We start from the raw sequence: 15,974 nt of genomic DNA, 5'->3' as shown, positions 1-15,974 counted from the left end.
TGATATAACACTGCGTTATGATGAATGATTAAATAAATTATTCGACACTGGAGAGTGACAAGTGATTGACAAGCCTAATTTTGATCATATCAAGGGCGTTGCTCTGGGCAATATTAGGATATCAACATGTTTTATTCTTACAAGATAAGGTGTGTGTGTGTGTGTGTGTGTGTGTGTGTGTGTGTGTGATCCTACATAATCATACAGAAAAAAGAAGACGCGTTTCACTTCTTCCCTGCAGGTTGGCCATGAAGATTCCTGTCATCCTTGTGTTGGTGGTAGGCGCTGCTGCTGCCATCCATCCCCTAGGGGAAGACTTCTTCAGCCGTGAGTATTGACACATTATTGATCAACAACACACCGTCGTCCACTATCTCATCTTCAGTCTTACCTTTTCCTGTGTATTTTGCACAGCAGTAGCAAAGGATCATAGAGATTATGACAAGTTGTATCGATCGATAATTGTATATACATTAACATTCAGATCTGTAGCATGTCCGAACGCATGAACTCAGTATGAACCACCTCACCAATATGTTCCCTGTGGTTCAAGCCCAGGGACTATACGAATGATAACAACAGAATGAGGACCGTTACGCCACCCTAACTGGACATACCTTGTCCATTTCAGACCACGTTTTCTGTAGTTAGTGAGATCTGTGCTCAAATGATCAGGTTTCTGTTCTAAATGTCTTTGATCGGTTTCATGTGCTAGTACATACCACAGACTTATGTATATGGAAAAGGTGTTTTGTACTGATTTAGAGGGGAACCTCATTATCTGTGGGCTGACGGGCTGGTCCAGGCCTCTGTGGTGGCTTGTGAGGCGACGGAAGATCATTTTAATCACAGAAAACGCGTTATCTGATATGGATAACTATGTCCCCGTCAGGGTGTGAACACGGTCTTCGTTTACTGGTTGTCTTATGAATGATCCCTTCTTGGCACATATGGGTGAGATGGTTCATACATCAACAGATATTTACTCATAGAAACTACCGGAACCTCTTTTGTTGGGCAGGCTTTTCTACAACAGAAACCGTTATTAAAATGATAACGTCTTTCTGCCATTATCTCAAAAGCTGTGGAGACAGAAGTGACTGCACCGTGTGCACTGCATTAGTCACAAGCGGTGCATTCCACAGATTTTTGATCTATAAGACGCTACAGCTGGAGATATCATTAAGGGTCAGTATTGAAGAACACATTTCTTCATGGGGTATTAGTGATTATGGCCTTTTAGATTCATACATAAGGTTGATGGCAACCCCCCCCTTCATCTCTCCCCCACAAACACACACACACACACACATACACACACACACACACACACACACACACACACCAGTGGGGTGGTTCTAGTGCTTTATGTATAATTTTTTTTTGACAATCTTTAGCATTTGAGGCTCGTTGTCTATACAGATGAGAACAGGAAGAACATGATGAATGTACATATACCACATATACAGTCCTATGTTGTTGCTGTATACGACAAAAATTTGGATGGTTCATTATATGTACAGTGATTATCGGGGATTTCAGCAGCACTTTCGATAACAATGAATTAAAGTTGATATTGGTATTAACCTGTGCTCTGCGCAGGTCATTTTATACCAGTAGTGTTTGTGATAAGTATCATATCCAATCTCTCTAACCTGCAAACTTATGGTCTTAATTTAGTGGGACGATATTAGTATCTGGTCAATGTGACTCTACCTCATTCATTATATTAAGATGTTTATTATTTTTCGGTCAATGTGACTCTTCCTCATTCATTATATTAAGATGTTTTTTTAGTATCTGGTCAATGTGACTCTTCCTCATTCATTATATTAAGATGTTTATTAGTATCTGGTCAATGTGACTCTTCCTCATTCATTATATTAAGATGTTTATTAGTATCTGGTCAATGTGACTCTACCTCATTCATTATATTAAGATGTTTATTAGTATCTGGTCAATGTGACTCTTCCTCATTCATTATATTGAAATAATCATTAGTTTCTGGTCAGTGTGACTCTACTTCATTCATTATATCGAAATGATTATTAGTTTCTGGTCAATGTGACTCTTCCTCATTCATTATATCAAAATAATCATTAGTTTCTGGTCAGTGTGACTCTACTTCATTCATTATGTCAAAATAATCATTAGTTTCTGGTCAGTGTGACTCTACTTCATTCATTATATCAAAATAATCATTAGTTTCTGGTCAGTGTGACTCTACCTCATTCATTATATCAAAATGATTATCAGTTTCTGGTCAATGTGACTCTTCCTCATTTATCATATTGAAATAATCGTTAGTTTCTGGTCAATGTGACTCTTCCTCATTTATCATATTGAAATAATCGTTAGTTTCTGGTCAATGTGACTCTTCCTCATTTATCATATTGAAATAATCATTAGTTTCTGGTCAATGTGACTCTTCCTCATTCATTATACCAAAATGATTATTAGTTTCTGGTCAATGTGACTCTACTTCATTCCTTATATCAAAATAATCATTAGTTTCTGGTCAGTGTGACTCTACTTCATTCATTATATCAAAATGATTATTAGTTTCTGGTCAATGTGACTCTTCCTCATTCATCATATTAAGATAATCATTAGTTTCTGGTCAGTGTGACTCTACTTCATTCATTATATCAAAATGATTATTAGTTTCTGGTCAATGTGACTCTACTTCATTCCTTATATCAAAATAATCATTAGTTTCTGGTCAGTGTGACTCTACTTCATTCATTATATCAAAATGATTATTAGTTTCTAGTCATTGTGGCTATTCGTCGTTTATTAAGGATCACTACTTAATGACGGACCTCAGTAAATATGCTAATCATCATCACTTGCCTCACTGGCTTCATTTAACATTATAATTTCTCTATATCCCCTGGAGTCGCGATGTTCACTACACTGTATATCATTCTCGTTTCATTCACTATAGCAACTACACAATGACCAGGCTACAGTGTCTTCACTACACCAGGTCTGGGGAAGCGGTGTAAGGTGGCGGAGTGCAAGCGACGCGTTGCTCAGTGCAAGAAAGCAGTGCTTGAGAACGCTGACTACAACACACAGGTCCTCCCGGTTCTTCAGGAGTGCGAAGCCATGTATCCCAACCCGGCCCGAGCTACCCTGTGTGCCCACATCAGGATGGGAGAAGTAGGTCCTGCTCCACACTATACCACTGTAATTACCAGCACACACACTCCCACTTTAGGAAGATGGTAACAGCTATTCACTTCGTCTCAGCAACTATATTACTTGGATGTTCTACGATATAAGTAGAATGGTAACGTATATTGCTCAAGGTAACTTTTCAAATAGCATTTATTTTTTCATAAGATTATGATATGATGACTTAACGACTTTTTATCTTTCGTAAGCTTGTTTTTGGGGAAGGGGGAGGGGGATGGCAGGTGACTAGAATATAATGACTATGGTTTCGTAGGCTCTGTATAAGTTATCTAAAGTACATAACGTCTACGATATAGAGTATTTTACAAATGTTTTCTCTCAGTCTCATCTTCGTTTTGGTTTATCACATCCATTTTCAACTGCTTTTTTTCCCCTAAACTTTGAGAGTTCAGGAAATCCCAGAAGTATCCCAGCAGCATTTTGCTCTGAGTACAATTTTGGGATCGTTATGATCTTTATTGACCTCACTCATATGTGCCTCATTTTTGCTTGAGTTCTGAGATATTATGTGTGATGAGTGAGATGCTCCGTCTTGCCCGCAGTACAAGACAGACGGGACGGTGAGGGCGGACTTGTTGCTGGCTTTCCTGCGTCGATACCTTCGTCAAGAGCCACACCTCCTGAAGGACCTAGTCCAGCGCTTCATTGTCTGCGACCCCGGCCTGCAGGTGTGTGTGTGTGTGTGTGTGTGTGTGTGTGTGTGTGTGTGTAATTACCTATTTGTACTGTACCGGGGAAGGAGTTAAACACTCGTGGGGCCTTATTTCTTGGTCATTCTCTACTGCCTTTCAGCTTCTTGGATATATTTATACTGGCTGCATTAACCATGTCCTCAGTCATTCAGTTCCATTCAGCCACTACTCTTGTAGTATAAAAGTATTCATCTGCATCTTTTTTTTCAACAAGTTTCTTGCTTAATTTCACGTTATGCCCTCTGGTTGCTGTACCCCTACATATATCGAAGAACTGTTCGCTGACCACGTCATCGATATTCTTTTAAACCTAAAAGGATGTAATCTGGTCAACCATTAGTCTTCTCTCTTGCAAGGTAGGCAAGGTAGGTGATCAAGCTTCTTACTCAGCTTACCATGCCTTCCGGCAGTCCAGATACAAACAATACACCCAGACTTCCACTTACGTCTAAGACAGAGCTCACTCTCTCACAGAAATCTATGATTTTTGTTAACCTTGACCTCCTTTCCCTAAAATCGTAATGTTTCTCACTTAGGTAATTTTTCCGCTATAGTAATTGATCCATTTCTTTCCTGATTATCTCTTCAAGAGCGTTACAAACACACTCGTCAGTAACACTTGTCTGTTGTTTAACGCCCCTTTCCCTGTTGTCTCCTTTCTTATAGTTAGATATGATATTCAGCCTTCCCCAATCCCTTAGTACTCTGCCTCTCTCCAGCGACATCCTAAACATTATGTTAGGAAGTTTATCATGCGTATCTGCGCACATCTTAATACATTTGGTAAGATTTCATCTGTAGCATGAGCCTTTTATTGGTCACGACCATTATGTATTCTGCTGTTGTCTTTTCTAATTATCTCAACGTTTTCTGAAACCTCCTCCCCATTCCATCCCACTGCTGTTAAGGGTACAGTGTCTTCCACTGTGAAAACACATTTGAAATCTTTATCGAGTTCTTCATATATCCTTACATCATCCCCAACTATTCTTCCCTTAGCTTGAGTAGCTCCTCTATATCTGACAACTGATTCCCGATGAGTTTATGGAAAAGTTTGGGATTTCTCTCCTGCCTCGTCCACAACATTCATGCAAGAGTTTCTCTGTTCCTCCTTTTTTCCTCCCATCCTGCCGTCCATAATGAGCGTTCCTTGTTCTTTCAAACCTCGTAATTGCCGGCTGGCTGGAGTGCCGATTATGTTTTCGTCACTGCATATCTAGAAGTTCCTTTGCTTTTTGACATGTTATTTTGCCAGTTCCTTCTCTTGCCTTACCACCTTCTCAGTATTTGAGGCTTGAGGTATTCATGTTTCCACGCCACTGTTGACTTCACGGAACTTCTCACCACAATGCTCCGGTTCCTGGCGAATGAACTCCATTTTCTAATCCATGTTACCAAAGAAACTGTTAAGGTTCGCGTAGTTTTCACAACCATAACTCTTCTTTATGTTTCGCTTTCCTTCACGTCCCTGAACTTTCTAACTGACTACACAGTCAGAACTTGAGCACTACATGACTGCTTTTTCCAGTCGATGTATCGCATATGATATCCTCAATATCCATGCCAGTATGTGTGAAGTTAAGATCTAACAGTGATAATGTATTACTCCCTCCCAGCATGCTCGCCTACAAACTGTTATAGGAAATATCTTTGTATACGTTCTAAGAACTTGAGTCTCCATGACTCCCAATCACCATAAGAACCCTTACTCCCCAGTCTCTCTCTTGATAATTGAAATCTTCCATTATCAGTACTTTATCATCTCTGTTAAGCGATAGTCTCACTGCTTACTCTCTCTTCTCTCTCTCTCTCTCTCTCTCTCTCTCTCTCTCTCTCTCTCTCTCTCTCTCTCTCTCTCTCTCTCTCTCTCTCTCTCTCTCTCTCTCTGAGTGTGTGTGTGTGTGTGTGTGTGTGTGTGTGTGTGTGTGTGTGTGTGTGTTTGTTTGTGTGTGGGTGTGTGTGTGTGTGTGTGTGTGTGTGTGTGTGTGTGTGTGTGTGTAATTACTATTTTGATGTTATAGGGAGAGAGTTTTACACCCGTGTTGCCCCTGTTTCTTCACGTTATATATGTGTATCATATCATCATTCTTACTTTTACTCAAGATTCCAATTTAGAGATGGTGTTTGTGCTTATTCCAACATCATTGCGCCTGTTACACGGCTCAAGGACCTTGAGTCCCCGAACTTCGAAGTTATGTGGCTCAAAGTCTGTCTCCTTACTAGCACTCTTTTCCAGTGTTTCGCTTATTGCTCTCCTAATGCTACAAATTTTGTCTTTCTTCGACTATCTAAGCTCCCGCAAGCCGAGATCCTCTACCTCGGAAATGGTTGAATTCCTTCCATACGGATGGTGGAGGGATTGAAGCCTTCACGTTCTCCATTCTCAATGATGTAGAGCATATCATCTCTCATCTTGTCCATATTCCTGACTGCTGTGACCACTATAGTAATGTTCTGGATCAGTTCACTTCTCGTCCATCCCTCTGTAAGTACACAATCACGCCCCTAGTTGGCTCATCTGATTACACTCTTATAACGGCAGCTCCCACTCCAGCAGCCCCTTCTAAGTGTAAATACTGGCACTTCAACAAAGCTGACTAGAATAACTCATGTACTCTCTTTTCTGACTTTTCTTGTGTTGATTACTTTCTCTTATGTGGTGATGCTTCTATCTGCGCTGAACTCAAAGCAGAGGTTATTCTTGCAGGAACGGGATCATTTATCCCCTCTTCCCCCAAGACGTCCTTTGCGTTCAATCCATGATTCAACTGTGCCTGTTCTGAGGCCATTGAGGAAAGGGATCAAGCGTATCCAGCTTGGAAAAACCCTCCTTCCTCTAAGTCCTATTCAGCATTCATCACCGCCCGTGATGACTGTAAGCACGTTATCCGTGAGGCAAAGTGTTCCTTTATTCAAAGAAAGTGTGATAACCTTTCCTCGTCATCAACTGATAGGTCTTTCAGGACTTTAGCTAAGGGTATCTCTAACAACTTCTCTCGCTATTCCTCTCCTCCACTTTTCCGTTCTGACGGTACTATAACTGTGTCTCCTGTAGACAAAGCAACTCTCTTCGATTCCTGTTCCTCCTCTAACTCCACCTTGGATGAATCTAACATTACTTCACACCCTGATGCTCTTCTTATCAATCCTATGCCCCTTCCCGAAACCTCTTTTCAGACTGTCCGAAAAGTGCTTGTTTCTCAAGACGCAAGCAAGGCTTATGGTCCTGATGGCATCCATCCTCGTGTCCTGAGAGAGTGTTTTAAAATCAAAACTTCTCCTTCTTGGAAGCACGCATTGATACATCCCATCCCTAAGAAGGGTGACCGCGCTGACCCCTCTAACTATCGTCCTCTTGCTTTGCCATCTGCCATTACTAAAATCTTTGAATCCATCCTCAACTTCCATATCCTGTGACACCTCGAAAATCACAGTTTTATCTCTGATGACCATTATGGTTTTCGTGAGGCGAGATCCACTGGTGATATTCTTTCCTGTCTTACTAATGTCTGGTTTTCATATCTGAAAGATTTTTGAGGAGTCATGAGTAGTTGCTCTCGACATATCCAAACCTTCTGACTCGATGAACATACTTGGTATTACTGTAACATCCAGTTATTCTTGGAAACCCTACATTACGGGCATAGGTACGTTGGCCTCTAAGAAACTGGGAGTCCTGTTTAGATGTCGAAAATTCTTTGGTTCTGGACAGTTACTCCGTTTTTGCAAAAAACTCATTCACTCTTGTTTGGTGACTGCCCTCACATCTGGAGTGGTTCTAGCTCTGTATCCTTCCTTGACAGAATTGAGTTAAAAGCGGTTTAACTTATAAACTGTCCCAAGCTAACTTCCAGACTTGGAACTCTCGCCCTATGACGCAACGTTGGTTCACTTTCCCTCTTCTGCAGGTATTTGTTTGGTTTATGCTCCAGAAAGCTGATTGCATGTGTGCCCCACCACTAGCTAGACCACGCAATACTCGGCAAGCTGCTGCATCGTATGATTACGAGTGGCCATCGGCAACTCAAGGGTGGGCCGTTTTGATACCTGCTTCTTTCCCTACATCTCAAAGCTTTGGAAGTCTCTACTTTCTCATGCCTTTCTCATTATATTATCTGGCACATTTAAGACAGGTTTTTCACCTCCTCAGAAATTCGTAAATACTTTCCCTTGTCTTTCTTTCTCATTTTCATAATTCTCTCTATATCTTAATTAAGGCCCGGCCTTGATATGGACTTTTGTCCGTGACTGGCGTCGTCACCATGAAAGAAATACACACACACACACACACACACACACACACACACACACACACACACACACACACAACACACACACACACACACACACACACACACACACACACACCCAGATACGCATATTTTGAGCTTCTATATTGCTAAGCTTACTCCACTTATCCACCGTTTTAATACAACAAAAGTAATTCGTTACATATTTTCTAATATCTTCTCTGAATTTCCCCGCTGTGACATCTAATTTCTCTTCCATGGTAACTTTCAAAATAAGTCTTCAATGATGACATTGTTACCTTAGTTTACATTGGTCCCCCACTATCTATATCTTTCTGTAGATTATAGCTGTATAGTCTGATACCTCTCCCTGTGAACCACCTCCTCTCTATCACGTACATAATTACATTAGTCCCCCCAGATAGAGTGAATAGTAATATTAGTGTAAAACAAATATGATGATAGGAATGAATATCACCAGCCACACCAGGAAATATCTTATTCTTGGTCCTTCGGATGATAGACATAGTAGGGAAGTTCATACATTGACACACATCACCAAACTGAACTCATTAGCCGGAGCTGGATTAGTCAGAGCTGGGTTAGCCAGAGGTGGATTAGATAGAGCTCGGTCAACCATAGCCAGGGCTGGGTTAGCCAGAGGTGGGTTAGCCAGAGGTGGGTTAGCCAGAGCTGGGTCAACTATAGCCAGGGCTGGGTTAGCCAGAGCTGGATCAACCATAGCCAGGGCTGGGCTAGCCAGAGCTGGATCAACCATAGCCAGGGCTGGGCTAGCCAGAGGTGGGTTAACCAGAGCTGGGTCAACTATAGCCAGGGCTGGGTTAACCAGAGCTTGGTCAATCATACCCAGGGCTGGGTTAGCCAGAGCTGGGTCAACCATAGCCAGGGCTGGGCTACCCAGAGGTGGGTTAACCAGAGCTGGGTCAACTATAGCCATGGCTGGGTTAGCCAGAGCTGGGTCAACTATAGCCATGGCTGGGTTAGCCAGAGCTGGGTCAATCATATCCAGGGCTGGGTTAGCTAGAGTGTGGGTATAACTAATCCTACAGATCTTGGCTTTGACAGCAGTGAACCCCAACCCCAACCCCAATCTGAACGTCTTTATCCCTGCTACATCTCATGCAGAACCTTCACAGTTGTAAGGCCCAAAATAAAACCTCTGATCATCGTGAAAGAAACGTGTCATCCATATGACATAACATATCAACAGTTCTTACAAATCATCTGAACTCAAGATAAGTATTTTCATTTGCTAATTATCCTTTAAGAAGATTTAGAGTTAGACGAACATTCTTTTATCAAGCCAAGGTGCTTGAGTATTTTCTTAAGAAGCTGCTAGCCCTCTCCCAAAGTCTCTCTCAAGGTGTTCTCCTTTCATCCACCATCTCCCAGGCACTGGATACTATATCGGTCATCCACCATTATCCAGTCACTGAACCTTCTATTGGACATCCACACTTTCCTAGGTAACGCACTATAATGTTCATAAGGTACACAACATTCTATCGGTCATCCACCATCTCTCAGGTAGTCAATATTCTATCGGTCATCCACCCTTCTCCGGGTGTTGGAAATACTGTATGTCATCCATCATCCTCAGGTACTGACCAGTCTATTAGTCATCCAGTGCCTATTTACAAAGAAGTGAATATTCTATATGACTTCAACCAATCAGCACGAACTAAACATCAATTGGTCATCCACCATTCCCCAGACACCGGAAATTCTATTGGTCATCCGACCTTTCCAAAGTTATGAGCATTCTACGGGTCATCCATCATTTCCTACGTACTGAAAATGTATCAGTCATCCACCATTCTCCAGGTAACAGACGTGCTATCGGTCATTGCCATTCCCAGGATATGAACATTATGTAGGACATTACTATTCTTCAGGTACAGAACATTGTACTGGTCACAATGCCCCAGGAACTGAACATTCTATCAGTCATCCACCATTTCTCAGGAATTGAAAATCTTTTGGTCATCCACCATTCCATGGTACTGAACATTCCATCGATCATCCACCATTTTTTCAGGAACTGAACTTTTTATCGGTCATCCATCATTCCCAAGGTTCCATATCTGTCATCCAGCATTTCCCAGTCACTGAATACTCGAGAGGTCATCTATCATTCTCCAAGTATTGAACATTTTATCAGTCATCCACCATGAGTGAACATTCTATCGGTTATCCATCATTTCTCGATTACTGAACATTCTGTTGGTCACTCACCATTCTTAAACTGAACATTCTATCAGACATCTACCATTTCCGAAGTACTGAACATTCTATCGATCATCTGCTGATCCTCAGGTACTGAACATTTATCGGTCATCCACCATTTCTCAGTTAATGAACATAATATCGGTCATCCTTCATTCCCAGGTACTGAATATTCTATTGGTCATCCTTCATTCCCCAGGTACTGAATATTCTATTGGTCATCCTTCATTCCCCAGGTACTGAATATTCTATTGGTCATCCTTCATTTTCCAGGTACTGAATATTCTATTGGTCATCCTTCATTCCTCAGGTACTGAATATTCTATTGGTCATCCTTCATTCCTCGGGTATTAAATGGGTCATTCTATACTACCCAGGTATTGAATATTCTATGGGTTACTCTATATTTCCTAGTTACTGAGTACTCTATCATTCATCTTTCATTCCCAGGTTCTGACTATTTTATCGGTCATCCATTATTTCCCAGGTACTGAACAGTTCGATCCACCATTCCCAGATAATGAACATTATATCGGATATCCACCATTCCCCTAGTTCTGATCACTCTTTCTGTCATCCACCATTCCCCAGGTACTAGACATTCATTGAGTCATGCAGTATTCCCCAGGTACTTAATATACTCTCAGTCATTTGCCATTCCACCAGGGACTAAACGTTCCATCAGTCATCCATCATTATTTGGGTAGGGAATCTTGTCTAGGTCATCCAACATTTCCAAGGAGGTGAACATTTTATCGGTCAGCCACCATTTCTCAGGAACTAAATATCTTATTGGTATTTCACCATTCCTCAGGTACATAATATTTTACCTGTCAATCAATCATTCTCCGGTTACTGAACATTCTATCGGTCATCTAACATTTGTGATGTACTCAGTATTCTATCGATCATCTACTAATCTCCAAGTATTGAATCGCTCATACATCACTCCCCCGTGATATAAACATTCTATTGTTCATCCACCATTCCCCAGGTACTGAACATTCTATCCGTCATACATCATCATACCCCAGGTACTGAACATTCTATCCGTCATACATCATCATACCCCAGGTACTGAACATTCTATCCGTCATACATCATCATACCCCAGGTACTGAACATTCTATCCGTCATACATCATCATACCCCAGGTACTGAACATTCTATCCGTCATACATCATCATACCCCAGGTACTGAACATTCTATCCGTCATACATCATCATACCCCAGGTACTGAACATTCTATCCGTCAGACATCATCATACCCCAGGTACTGAACATCCTATCCGTCATACATCATACCCCAGGTACTGAACATTCTATCCGTCATACATCATCATACCCCAGGTACTGAACATTCTATCCGTCAGACATCATCATACCCTAGGTACTGAACATTCTATCCGTCATACATCATCATACCCCAGGTACTGAACATTCTATCCGTCATACATCATCATACCCCAGGTACTGAACATTCTATCCGTCATACATCATCATACCCCAGGTACTGAACATTCTTCTCACATCCATTCCTTCGTTATGTTTTCCACTGTGTCAACATTCTCTACCACCTCTGTTTGTTTGCAGGCATCGGTGTTTATTGGCTGTGTGATGACTGGATGTTTATCTTCTTAGGCGTTCATTACTCCAGCCTACAGCTATGAAGGTGTTTAGTACCCCAGACTACAGCAACTTAGGTGTTCAATACTCTAAACTACAGCTATGAAAGTGTTCAGTACTCCAAACCACAGTAACTTTGGTGTTCAGTAATCTAGACTAGTACACTTACGTAGGTGTTCAGTACTCTAAACCAGCTGCTTAAGTGTTCAATATTCCAAACTACGGTTAAGTGCACAGTACTCCAGAATGTAGAAATGGGCTACGACCATCATTCTGACAACCGACGTAACTACTTAGGACTACCCTAACTGGCCAAGACGACCCACGCTACCGACCAAGACTTCATACATAATGGCGTGAGTCTACCATGATAACGGCCTTACCCACCAGCATAATAGGCCAAGACAACTAACATGATAGGCCAAGACCATTAACATGATAGGCCAAGACCATTAACATGATAGGCCAAGATCACTAACATGATAGGCCAAGACCAATAACATGATAGGCTTAGACCATTAACATGATAGCCCAAAACCTCTAACATAATAGGCCAAGACCATTAACATAATAGGCAAAGACCACTAACATAATAGGCCAAGACCTCTTACATGATAGGCCAAGACCACTAATATAATAGGTCAAGACAACTAACTTTTGGCTAGGACCACTAGCGAGACTCCAAGACCACGAACCACTAACATTGCAGGCCAAGACCACTAGTACATTAGGCCAAGACCATTAGCACATTATTTGGCCATGACCACTAACCACTAACATAACAGGCCAAGACCATTAATACAATATTAGGCCAAGAACACTAACCACTAACATAACTGGCCATGACCACTAATACATTAGGCCAAGACCACTTATCACTAATATAACAGGCTAAGACCACTGACCACTAACACAGCAAGCCAAGACCTCTAACCACCAATTAGTATAAGAGGCCAAGACCGCAAACGTAATAACTCATGTCCACATAACTTGTGGTTCAGTGTCATTACGTAGTTAGTTTTACAAAGTTTCACTACTCTTCATATAACGGGTTAAGATGATCTACATTATAACAGCAGATCATCAGTAATGATATTCAATGATCACCATATGTAGCGGTCTAAGTCATCTTATATCGCGATGCAAGACTTTTCGATTCAGAGTTTCATACCATCAAATGTAGTTGAACAAGACCCTGTTCAGAATATCTCAGGACCATTAGCCTCTCGAGCTAGATGGTACAGCTTTAGAGCACGACGGTATAGCATTTGAGCAGGACAGTACAGCTTCTGAGCACGACAGTACAGCCCTTGAGCTAGACGGTACAGAGTGTAAGTACGACAGTATAGCTTCTGAGCACGACGGTATAGCTTCTAAGCACGACGGTACAGCTTCTGAGCACAATGGTACAGAGCTTGAGCACAACTGCACGACCCCTGAGTAAGTGGGTATGATCACTAGGTACGATGGCGTGGCCCTTCATGGTCGAGTCACAGGTCTTACTATGACACCCAGAGATCGTACCGCCGTTCTCATCAGCTGTACCGTCGTGCTCAAAAGGTCTACAGAGCCAAAACAGACCAATAACAGACCCTTCACAGTCTCCATATCTGTCTATGTTTGTTAAGCAATGCTGATGAAATGCAAGAATTTTATGATTACTGAACAAAATCGAAATGGTGTGGTTGAATCAGCAGAATTAGTGATTACCACTTCATTTTTACCAATGGTAATCATCTTGTTATATTTATCTAATGATTTGCTTTCTGAGAAAAAGAGTGTGATAAATTTTTTTCCTTCGCCATTTCGTTTTCAATTACCCCAACCTTTTTAATCAACGTACCATAAAGCCCTCACTGTAGACAGTGACTATCATATAAGTATAGTCAATCTTTTCATCAATGAAAAGTCAATCAAATTTTCCTACTGTATGGAAATTACAACGCACGCTGGACGGTCTGATTCTGTTTTGTCCTTCGATATTACCTCATACAGGTGACCTTAAACTTCAACTGTGCACCTCAGAGGGAACAGCAGAACTCGTTCTAATGCTTGTACGAACATCTTTGAGAAAAATTGTAAAGGAAAATTGAGAAAATGGTGATACTGAACTTGACATTATCCCGGATGAGGGGCCTTTCCCTCACTCTGCGTACCGCCTTATATGTAAACCCTCAATTTAACACAGTATAATACTTTAGAACCGGATAAACTTTATGGGGCTGTGGAGTTGTGAATAGCGTTCCCGCCTCTTGCGCATGGGTCCCGGGTTCGATCCTGGCTGCTAGAGGTTTGTATGTTCTATGAAGGTGCACGTTTCTATGCACTATGTTCATATATTCATATATTCATCTTATTATACTTTGTCGCTGTCTCCCGCGTTAGCAAGGTAGCGCAAGGAAGCAGACGAAAGAATGGCCAAACCCACCCACATACGCATGTATATGCATACAAGTCCACACACCCACATATACATACCTATACATCTCAGCGTATATATATATATATATATATATATATATATATATATATATATATATATATATATATACACACACAGACATATACATATATACATATGTACATAATTCATACTGTCTGCATTTATTCATTCTCGTCGTCACCTCGCCACACATGAAATGACAACCCCCTCCCCCGCATGTGCAAATTATGATCGGTGGATCAGAAATGCGGAGGACATTGTTGAACATAATGGTGATAATTTTCAATACATAGGTCACTTCTTCGCCATCTCTTTTCTAAGTTTAGTGAATTTTAGGTCATTTTGTTCATTCTTGTAAGATTTGTTTCTCAGTCCGCGAATCATCATGGTCGTTCTCATATGTACTCTCTCAGTTCTTTCTATGTCATTTTTCAAGTAAGACGACCAAAAATTAACACCATACTCAAGATGGGGACAAAGCAATGAACATAGAGATGATTATTTCCTTTGACTTAAATTTGAAAGCCCTGCCTATAAATCCAAGACTCATTGTCGTCCATTTCACTGCTTCTGAGCATTACTTACCAGAAGTCATACTGCAGCTTGGCTCCTGGTTTTCACAACCAGGATGTAGAACTGTACACTTAACGTTATGATAAGCCATTGATCACGTGTGAGCCCTGACCGTCAGTTGTTCTATGTCATTGTAAAGGATGTAGACAATCATTGTTATTGTGAGTGCGTTAGTAGTTTGGATGCACGAGACCGGGTTATAGTGATGGGTGATTTGAATGCAAAGGCGAGTGATGTGGCAGTTGAGGGAACAATTAGTGTCATGGGGTGTTCAGTGTTGTAAATAGAAATGGTGAAGAGCTTGTAGATTTATGTGCTGAAAAAGGACTGGTGATTGGGAATACCTGGTTTAGAAAGAGACATATGCATAAGTATACGTATGTAAGTAGGAGAGATGGCTAGAGAGCGTTATTGGATTACGTGTTAATTGATAGGCGCGCGAAAGAGAGACTTTTGGATGTTAATGTGCTGAGAGGTGAAACTGGAGATATACATAAGTATACGTATGTAAGTAGGAGAGATGGCCAGAGAGCGTTATTGGACTACGTGTTAATTGATAGGCGCGCGAAAGAGAGACTTTTGGATGTTAATGTGTTGAGAGGTGCAACTGGAGGGATGTCTGATTATTATCCTGTGGACGCAAAGGTGAAGATTTTAGAGGTTTTCAGAAAAGAAGAGAGGATGTTAGTGGTGAAGAGAGTGGTGAGAGTAAGTGAGCTTGGGAAGGAGACTTCTGTGAGGAAGTACCAAGAGAGAATGAGTACAAAATGGAAAAAGGTGAGAGCAAAGGACGTAAGGGGAGTGGGGGTGGAATGGGACATATTTAGGGAAGCACTGATGGCTTGTGCAAAAGATGCCTGTGGCATAAGAAGCGTGGGAGGTGGGCAGATTAGAAAGGGTGGTGAGTGGTGGGATGAAGAAGTAAGATTGTTAGTGAAAGA

At 41.3% G+C, this 15,974-nt stretch overlaps 1 protein-coding gene across 1 annotated transcript; it reads left to right on the top strand.

Moving 5' to 3' along the window:
* The first annotated feature begins 247 nt into the window (after positions 1-247).
* On the top strand, positions 248-12,691 carry LOC139756676 (uncharacterized). The gene is made up of 4 exons (XM_071676332.1): positions 248-327; positions 2,990-3,165; positions 3,744-3,869; positions 11,985-12,691. Exons 1-4 carry the CDS (start codon positions 249-251, stop codon positions 12,030-12,032), a joined length of 429 nt encoding a protein of 142 aa, XP_071532433.1. The 5' UTR covers position 248; the 3' UTR covers positions 12,033-12,691.
* The last annotated feature ends 3,283 nt before the right edge of the window (positions 12,692-15,974 follow it).

Source organism: Panulirus ornatus, chromosome 23, assembly GCF_036320965.1.
Source record: "Panulirus ornatus isolate Po-2019 chromosome 23, ASM3632096v1, whole genome shotgun sequence".
Lineage (NCBI taxonomy): Eukaryota > Metazoa > Arthropoda > Malacostraca > Decapoda > Palinuridae > Panulirus > Panulirus ornatus.
This window is presented reverse-complemented; position numbering and strand designations above follow the sequence as displayed.